Genomic DNA, 10,017 nt, shown 5'->3' with positions numbered 1-10,017 from the left:
GCTAGGATCGACAATCGGTGGTGCTGTGACCGGCGACAGACTCTGTGGAGACCTGCAATGGGGGTTGTAGAGATCAGTGTCGTGCCATACTTTACTACCACATCCACCGGCCATGCCCATCGCCTGGCCAGCGATATAAAGGTGCTGCAATCAGTGATGCTGGGTGCTGCGAGGCATGATTCCAAGTGCTACGAGCGGTTGCGGCGGTGCTGGGAGCCGGTGGACATGCGAGGCAATGCTAAGTGGGGTTGTTGCAAGCGACCTTCCATGGTGCTACAGGCAGTCTCACTGACGCTGCGAGTCTTGGTGCGCGCGCGGTGAGCCGGCAGCAATGCAGTGAGCGGACATCTGTATTTTCTAACAAGGGGCGGCGTGCATGCACTGCAGCGCTGTAGCAGGTCAACGATGTGTTTCTCTCTTTCATTTGAAACGAAGACATGTGGAAAGGATGGCATGCGGACAAAGCGGTACAGAGGGGATGACGTGGGGATGATACAAATCCAATGGTTATAGATGGATGAATCCAACGGGTGCGTGGCGACCGGTGCGAAACAATTCATGAAAATTAGGTAGAAACGGAGAATAAACAAGATATATAGTTTTTTTGTGAAAAGGACCCTAATATATAAAAAACAACGAACATTACAAAGCACCTCAACAAAAACGAAAATTACAAAGAAATCCTTGAGATGCCCTTCGCCTTCAAACTCCATACCGTGTCGACGGCTCACCACCGCTGCTGCTCCACCCTGAGCCGGCCTAACATTGTTGGTTGCGGAAGGGAAGTCGTTGAACGGGTCTAAAAGACCACATCCTCCCTGGAGACGAAGAAGGAGTAACCGTCGATAAAGCTCCTTGACGATCCGGTGATCCCCACAGCCAGAAGAAATCCTCAAGAACCACACCACTCCCACAAGCTTCTCAACGTCACCGCCGAGATGGGACTGAAGCCGGGGAGACTTTATTGAACGAGGCGCCGCCGCCACCATCTAAGTGCGGCCCCAATATACCTAGACCCTAACACCAGAAAACGATGCCAATCCTAACTACTTGCTGGAGCCAAAGCACCGAGGTCCCCACCCCCAGCCGCCACCAGAGCGACAGATGGAGGCAGGGACCAGCGGCTTCGCCGGCGGAGGAAGGGGCGATGGTTTTTCCTCCTCGTTCGCCTCCCGTGCGGTTGTGGAAGAGAACCTCCATTTTTGGTTAGAAAGCCTATAAAGTAAAGGCTGAATCACCTCCTAGAGGCTTTAAGCAACAGATTGGAAAAAATTCGCTTGCAGCAAGGAGAGAAAAGACTTCACCTATCACTCATGAGGAGAGGGCACCACGCATTGTTTGGGATATGATACAAAAACACTGCACGCATACATTGTACATATGATCTCTATATATTAATCATCATACAATTTATCATCTTATTATTCGAGACAAAAAGATACTAACAGAATTTATCTTATACAAAACATATAGCTGGAACAGAAGTAGCTAGACGAGGGCGCCGTACGTAGGAGAGTCATGAGATGATGATGATGATGGGAAGTAACTGAGCGGGACTATATGGATGGGATGGGGTTCATGGGTTCTCGGGTGCGTCCTTGAGGTCGTAAGCCTGGAGGATGCCGCCGCACTCCTTGCGCGGCTCCTTGGGGAAGAAGGCGATGGGGTTGGCGAAGCGGGTGCCCTGCTGCTTCATGCCGTTGTTGCTGGTGAGCGGGACGCGCGCGCGGTCGCGGAACTCCTCGATCTCGGCGCACGACGCGTCGGGGCTCTTGGTCAGCACCACCTCGCAGATCTCGTCCTGGTGGTCCTGGTCGATCTCGATCTTGTACCACCCCTTGTTGTCCGTCGTCGCCTCCGCCTTGAGCTTGCTCTCGCCGCCGCCGAACGGCCGGCAGTCCATCGCCACCGTCGCCCCTGCATGCACGCATGCGTACGTCACCCAGCTGTAAATTGTAACGTTACCCCTCGACCCGAGGCGGGCGTACGTACCTTCGACGTTTTTGGAGACGTTGGTCTCGAAGCCGGCGCGGCAGGGGTCGCAGTAGACGCGGCCGGTGACGATGAAGCCGCTCTCGGGGGCCTTGTCGGCGGAGGCGACGCCGGCGAGGGCCAGCAGCAGCAGGGAGGCGAGGAGGGGCATGCACCACGCCATGGGGTCGGTCAATCGATCGGGGGGTCAGTCACAACTCACAAGCGGGCGGGCGGGGAGTAGGGATCGGGAGCGGTGAGGCCGGCCAGGAACGGGCATTTTATGCATGGACGGCGCGGTGGAGAGTGGTGGCGCGGCGGAGGCGGGAGGCCGACCGAGCTCGATCGTCCAGGCACACGCGGGGAGAGCGCAGAGCCCATCAAATTTCAGGTCATCTTCTTCAGACATAGTCTAGGATCCATCGATGCATGCATGCATGCAAAAGCGTGTGCTATTTTCTGCTTGGTTGACGTGCCATCTATGCAGGGTCGACGTGGCAAAATAATGGGTTTTGTGATGCCACGCTGGGGAAAGAACATTTTGGAGTTCAAGCAGCATGTAGCACTTTATCCCTCCCACTCGACGAAGCCACTTTGGGGATGTATCCGCAACAGCTATGAGCGGTATACGTGTCGTCCGCGCCACATGTGAGTCGTGTCAGAATCGAATTATGGTGTCTTTCCGCCGAGTTAATTGCAAGGAACTACCACACTTCGGTACGACGTTACGAGTCAGTACCACTAGTCACTTTTTGTGCAGTTTAGTACCAACTCAAAGACCAAGTGTTGCAAAACGGTCTGACAGTCGGATAAGCACGTATTGACCACGTATCTGACCGACCGGGCCCACGTGTCAGGTGCCATGGTGGCCTACCCGCGCGCACCCGCTCGGTGACTCGTCCCAGCCGGCTCGGTCGCACCATGTAGCTGGGTAGGGTCGAACCCGTACGGGACGAACCCTAGTTTCCTCTCCCCTCTCCCTCGTCTCCCTCTCCCCTCTAAGGCGATGGCGGCGGCGACTCCCGGCGGCGGCGACGGTGCGGGCGGGTACGGAGACCTTCCCGACCTCAGGAGCGATGACCACTTAGGTCTGGACGACGTCGACGGCTCCAGTTCATACTACTCCAGCGCAGACGACGAGGATTTGGAGGAGGAGGCGGCGCTGTCCATGGAGGACAGGGTGAGGCCGGCAGAGATATGGGTGGCCAACCCTACCAGTAGCCATCAGTGGAGCTGCTGGCGGCATGCTGTAAGTCCCTCTCTTCTCTCCTTCTTTCTGTATATTTCAAAACAGGGGGCTAGGGTTAGTTGCTCATGATAGTGTGAATTTGTGATGTTAATTGTAGTTTGGATGATGTTGTTTGGGATCTTCAGATTCATTTTGATGCACAGCATAATCTGGATAGGAAGATATGCAGCTCAGATATGACATTTTTGAACTTATATGCACTGATGCACACACAAGGTTATTCCTTCTCTGATGAACTGTACCACATGAAGAATTTAGGCAGAGGGGAGGAAAAAGAGCATGGGTTAGAATTGATTGACACAAACATCAAACCGCGGCAACTTAAGAAGGGATATGAGCATTGTTTAGTTCTGAATTTGCTAGTGAGGGCAACAACACCTTTTGTATGTCAAATAGAAGAAGATTTAGTGAGATCAAAGTACAGCAATGTCTGTCAGAGGAGAGAAGAAGATTTAGCAACTATATTGTATGAACCACCTTTAGTGTATGATCTCAGTGAGCCTGCAGTTCTTGCTGTTGATAAAGAAGGTGTTGTTTTTCATAGTCAGTGCACATAAGAGAGCAGAAATTTCAGTAAGGGGAAGCTCAAAGCTGTAATCGAGGAAGAGGCACTGCTAGAGGAGGGACATAATAACAGTGATGACTATGAGGATGCATATGACAGTGATAACAATCCTTTCTGCATGGAGAAGTACAGGATATGTGAAGACACAGAGATAATTGAGGGGAATAAACTAGCAGAGCAAGAAGTTGAAGATCAAGATTCAGATGAAGATTCAGATGAGGATTCAGAAGAGGAACAAGTACATTATGAGGGTGACACTGAGGTTGAGGATTTGTTTAAGATGGAGGAGGAGGAGGAGCAGGAGAAGGAGGATGAGGTCAAGGTTGTTGCAACAGAAGAAGCAGCAATGCAAGAACCTGCAAAAAGGAGGAAGAAGCTGGTAGTTAGGAGAGGCCCTACTACTAGGTCACATTCAAGTGTGTTGGAGGAGGTGAAACCTGATTTCATTCCTTCATCAGACGAAGAAGATGATGGGTTGCTTTTTGAGGATGAAGATGATGGACATGAGCCACTGTCATTTGTTCTACCTAAAGGGAGGAAGAGTAGGGCCAAGAAAAGGAAACCAAGGATCTGGTACAATTACAAACTTGAGCAACCACATCAGCAGTTATGTTTGTACATGTGCTTTAAGGATCAGCAGAAATTCAGAGATGCTTTGTTGAGCTTGCACATCACACAGGCCAGAGACTTCAGGTATCACAGAAATTCAGACCAAAGGATTATTGCCTGTTGTAAGCAAGAGCACTGCCAGTTTTGCATAGTTGCTGCAGTTATCAAAGGGGAGAAGACTTTTGCTATTAAGAAAATAAGGCTGGAGCACACTTGCCCTAGCAGCACTGAGACATCAAGGATTAGTGCCAAGTGGCTTGCAAAGACCTATGAGTCATTGTTCAGGTCTGGTCCAACCACTAGCATACACACTCTGATTGATAACTGCAATGAGAAGTATGGTGTTGATGTGCCAAGGCACATGGCCTATAGGGAAAAAACCTTGTTGTAGAAGTCGTGCTAGGAGAGCACAAGAAGAAGTATCCCAGACTTAGGGATTATGCTCAGGCCATCATGGATACAAATCCTAACTACAAAAATACCACATCCAGGACCAAGGTTTCATGCTATGTTCTTCTGCATAAATGGAGCAAGGGAGGGATTTCTCAATGGATGCAGACCATTCATTGGTTAGTTATGCCATTATCACTGCTGCTCAAATCATTGTTATTTGTACATCACAAGCTTTTTAGTTCATTGTTAACTATGCCAATATATAGTTTAGTAATGCTTTATAGTTCTTTTTACTGACTTAAATATATAGTTTAGTAGTGCTTTATAGTTCTTTTTAGTGACTTAAATATGTAGTTTAGTAGTGCTTTATAGTTCTTTTTAGTGACTTAAATATATAGTTTAGTAGTGCTTTTTAGTGACTTAAATATATAGTTTAGTAGTGCTTTATATTGCTTTATAGTGCTTTATAGAGCTTTATAGTGCTTTAGTAGTGCTTTATAGAAGTTTAAATTGTTCTTTGGTTGCAACAATAGGTGTTGATGGATGCTTTATTAAGCTCACCACTGGTGCTCAAATCCTAGCTGCCACTGGAAGAGATGGGAATAATAAAATTTTCCCACTTGCATTTGTTGTTGTTGGACAAGAGGACACAGCTAACTGGTGTTGGTTTCTACACCAACTAAAGATATGTCTAGGAGGAGAAGTTGGGAAATTTGGGCATTATACTATCATGTCTGATAGACAGAAGGTATGCATGCATCTTCCTGTTATGTTCTTGTTGTTATGTTCTTCTGCATTAGCATGTTATGTTCTAGATGCAGTAGTACAACAGCTAAGTCTAGCATGCTATGTGAACAGGGGCTACTAAATGCAGTAAACCAAGTTTTTCCAATGATATATCTAGTACCTGGTGAACATGATTGGACAAGGACAAGTGGACCAGACATAGAGCCACCCAAATTTCATGTGAAGAAGGGGAAAAGGAAAGAGAAGAGAATAAAGGGCAGATTTGAGGTTCCAAAACCAAAGGACAGTTCAACAATGGCCACTATAACATGCAGCAACTGTGGGCCCCAAGGCCATAGGTACACCAACTGCAAGCAACAATTGAGATCAGAGTTGGCTATGAGGAAAAATAAGCATGTGGTAAACCCTTGTGAATTGTACTTGTTAATTGGCCTTCTTTCCTTGTATGTTTTAAGTGCTAAACCCTTGTGACTAACTACCATGTTTCCTTGTATGTTTGCAAGGCACCTGCAAGATCAAGAAATGAAACTACTCCACCTGCAAGATCAAGGAATAAAGATACTCCAACAGGAAGATCACAACAGCCACCATCAGGATCACAGCAGCCACCAGCAAGATGTGCTTCTGCAAGATGTGCTTCTGCAAGATCTGCTACTGCCGGATCTTCTACTGCCAGATCTGCTAGAGGGTCAGCTAGTGCAAGATTTTCAAGGCCTTTCACTGCCCCAAGATTTGCTGCTGGAGCTTCATCTTCTGGTCCTTCTACTTCTGGTGCTCCTTCAAGTGTCCCAGGAAATTATACTCGCTTGATGTCATTCTTTACTGCCAGTGGTAACACTTGAGTGATAGAATGGTGCATTTTTTTATTCTGATGGTTGCATGTTGAGGTGGCTCGGTGTCGAGGGAACCCTACCAACCCAACTAGTTTGGTTTAGGGTGGCTCAGCGTCGAGGGAACCCTAACAACCCAACTAGTCTGCTTTAGGGTGGCTCATTGTTGAGGGAACCCTACCAACCCAACTAGTTTGGTTTAGGGTGGCTTGGTGATATATAAACCATCATCCATCTATCAAAGCAACATATATCATCATAGGCATAACTTGAGGCATCTAACATCCATCAAAGCAACATATTTCATCAGAGGTATAACTTGAGCCATCTAACAAAGCATTAGCTAAATAACATAGCATAGTGGAGTTCAACATAACCATAGATTCTTACAGCCATAATTAATAGATTCTTACAACATTAGCTAAAGACCATAGCATAGTGGAGTTCAACATTGTTCACAACTACTACATCCATAAATTACACTTCATCAAACCACCCTTCACAAAAGATAAGCAAAGCCTTCTATCAAAGCAACATATATCATGATAGGTATGCTCTGCTTCATCTACCCCGATCATCTTCATCTACCTCATTCCTTCAAGATGTCATGGATCAACTTCAACTTCTCTTTGCTCTTCTCCAGTGAATTGAACTGAATAGCTAGCTGGAGCTTTAACTCATCCCTACGTTTTATCAAATTCTCATGTCCCCTCTTGAGATCAGACATGTGAAGGTTCAGCTGCACATTCTCTTCTGTGAGTTTTTTCACAGACTTGGTGAGCTCATCAACCTGAATCTTCAAATTGTTGTTGCCTTCAGTTAGCTTTTCCTTCTCTTTCAAATGATTCATCTTTAGGTTCCTAATGACACTGCCTTGAGCTTCTACTGGGTTCATCAGCACTTTATACTTCTCTTGCAGCTTCAAGTTCTCTGCCTCTTTCTTCTCCATCTCATTCTTCATGCCAGCCACAACTGATGCACTGGCAACCTCAGCTCTCTTCTCCCGAGCTTGCACATAGCTGAAATCCAACACCCTGTCCTCCTGTGCATTGAGAAGTTGATGGACATCTTCAACTAGTTTGTCATAGTTGGCATCCAAATTCCTTTTCTCTTCTTTAAGGTGGTGGATAGTAAGTGAACTATCTAGGTTATCCTTCCTCCTAGCAGTCATGCTGTCTTCAAACATTTCCCAAAGCTTCAACAATGCATTTTGCATTGTGGGAGGCCACTCTGGGTCAACCCACCCAAGAAAACCACAATTCTCACCTTCCTGCAATATAGCAAACACTTATATTGTTACTCTCTGAAGAATTACAATTATAAAAGGGCACTTTTAAAAAAATCAACTAACAACATAAGAACTACAACCTATACATGTGGTCAACTAAACAGTGCTACTTCTACTGCAACGTATACTGCCTCAGTTAAAAATTAGCATCTACACTGCTAACTAAGCTGCTGGTTAAATATAATACTACAAAAAAGTGGGCAATTTAATTAAACAGATATATACATGAGCACATGCCTACACAACATGTTGCAGTGAGCTTCAATACTAATAAATAACTAAACTATGAGCATCTCCACTGCCAACTAAGCTACTGCCCATATATAAAGGTGGCATGTTCAACAAAGGTGAGCACCAAAGCAACTAAATGGTAAACAATGTGCTTCATCATCAGTCGTACTAACTTACTAAACAGAGGGCTACCAACTATATTACAGTGAACGTAGAGAGAGAGCATGAATCTTACAGGCTGAGCACAAACTAGAAACCTCCTGCTCGTCTCAAATGATTCAAAAGCTACACGGCACTCAGTTGACAGTCGATGCTCCACGCAGAGCCCCTCGGGTGCCTTCTCCAAGCCATTGTAGTCTTGGTCTTCAATGCTAGCAGGAATTTACAGGAGCAAATCCCAAAACAGAAAACCAGATCACTAAATCCCCAAATCCCCAAATCAGAAATCCTAACCCTAACCCTAGCTCTACCACTGACCTGATAATGCATACCGTCGTCGGAGGAGGAGATCTGCAGGCTGGACAAGTCGCCGCTGCTCTCATCCTCCAAGACCATGGCGCGGCGGCGATGGCGGACGCGGCGGTCTGCGCGGCGAGCGGCGGCGGATGGGAGAGACGAGGGTGATGGGGCGAGGAGAGGGACAGAGTACGGCTGGCTCCGGTTCGACCAGCCCCGACCCAGCTACATGGTGCGACCGAGCCGGCTGCGACGAGTCACCGAGCGGGTGCGCGCGGGTAGGCCACCGTGGCACCTGACACGTGGGCCCGGTCGGTCAGATACGTGGTCAATATGTGCTTATACGACTGTCAGGCTGTTTTGCAGCACTTAGATTTGAGCTGGTACTAAACTGAAAAAAAAATAACTAATGGTCCTGACTCATAACATCGTGCCGAAGTGTGGTAATTCCTTGCAATTAAGTCCTTTCCGCGGGTCGCCGGCGAGGGATGCGCCGGTCCTATGTCACCTGCAGGTCTTCCCGCCGGCCGTGGCCGCATGTTAGAAGACCCCGAAGCGACGCAGATCGATCAAAGCTAGAAGGCGTGTAAATTTCTACGTACGTACATGAGCTAGCTCAGAATTCATTATACATCCACATGCCTGCCTGCTTAAAGCCAGCTTATATGTGTTAAAAAAACAAGCCATCTTATACTTTTTTTGATAAAGGATGGATTTTATTGACTCAAAATGAAGTATCAAGAGAATACAAACACAGTGAATACATAGCCGGCCTCTGTATAGTTAGAATGCACACAGCCAACACTACGCACATACACTAAAAACATGCTATCAAATAGTAAAATTATATAAGACCAAAGCTATGCATAAGCAATGAAAAGAAAAGGAGGAAGTGATCGGATCCGTGAATCAGCAAACTACAACAAATGATCATATTCGCATCAACTACCTCATGACACCACATGGATGATGAGGTTCTTCAACAGGAACGCCTTTAGAAAGGGAGTGACGCTTAAGCGCCGCCGTCGCTGGATGCAACCATTCAAGGTCAGAATCTAGATTTTGGTCCTGAAAAACCAGTCCGAACATATCTGAGCAATGCCTTCAATAAGGTAACGACGTAAAAACATCGTCATTGCCAGATATGACCAACTCAGGTTGGACCTAGGTTTTCACCCCGGAACTCGAGACCGGGTGCTCAAATAGCACCACCATAAATGCCACACATGTGTTGTCGCCACCACTTTTCCGCAATCCAACCAGCTACATGCGATGTGGACCGCCGCCGCTGCACAACCATCCCTCTGCGTCAAGCTGATGTCCATAGTTTGCATCTCACCACCAAACTCAACCACGAGATCTGAAGGGAGGATCCAGACCGTGCACAACTGGCAAAGGCCATTTCGGCGCGAGGAGCAGAACACGCCGGCGGCGCAATGTCTGCATACATGTGCCTAGCCGCCGCGCAAGAGTCGGCCGCCGCCACGAGATCAACCATCATTAGCGCGGACCTCGTGGCGTGGCATCCGGGCATAGTTGTGTGGGCAGTGACCATGAGTGTAGACCTTATTGCTGGGAGCCAAGGCAGTGAACGCATCTCGTCAAAGCCACCCCAAGATCCATCAGAACCTTGTTACGGGATTCTGCAGCAGTGCTCATCGCTGAGATCGATCACAAG

At 47.4% G+C, this 10,017-nt stretch overlaps 1 protein-coding gene across 1 annotated transcript; it reads right to left on the bottom strand.

Moving 5' to 3' along the window:
• Window positions 1-1,557: 1,557 nt before the first annotated feature.
• Window positions 1,558-2,155, bottom strand: LOC125539509 (major pollen allergen Lol p 11-like). Its single transcript, XM_048702983.1, has 2 exons — window positions 1,993-2,155; window positions 1,558-1,917 (listed from the first exon to the last, which is right to left on the bottom strand). Exons 1-2 carry the CDS (start codon window positions 2,153-2,155, stop codon window positions 1,577-1,579), a joined length of 504 nt encoding a protein of 167 aa, XP_048558940.1. The 3' UTR covers window positions 1,558-1,576.
• Window positions 2,156-10,017: the final 7,862 nt, after the last annotated feature.

The sequence above is a fragment of the Triticum urartu genome, chromosome 1 (genome assembly GCF_003073215.2).
Source record: "Triticum urartu cultivar G1812 chromosome 1, Tu2.1, whole genome shotgun sequence".
NCBI classification, from domain to species: domain Eukaryota; kingdom Viridiplantae; phylum Streptophyta; class Magnoliopsida; order Poales; family Poaceae; genus Triticum; species Triticum urartu.
This window is presented reverse-complemented; position numbering and strand designations above follow the sequence as displayed.

Coding starts and splice junctions, on each gene's coding strand:
- LOC125539509 (XM_048702983.1), bottom strand. CDS start 2,155: ATGGCGTGGTGCATGCCCCTCCTCGCCTCCCTGCTGCTGCTGGCCCTC. Junction 1,918..1,992: donor CGTCTCCAAAAACGTCGAAG/GTACGTACGCCC, acceptor GCGTGCATGCAG/GGGCGACGGTGGCGATGGAC.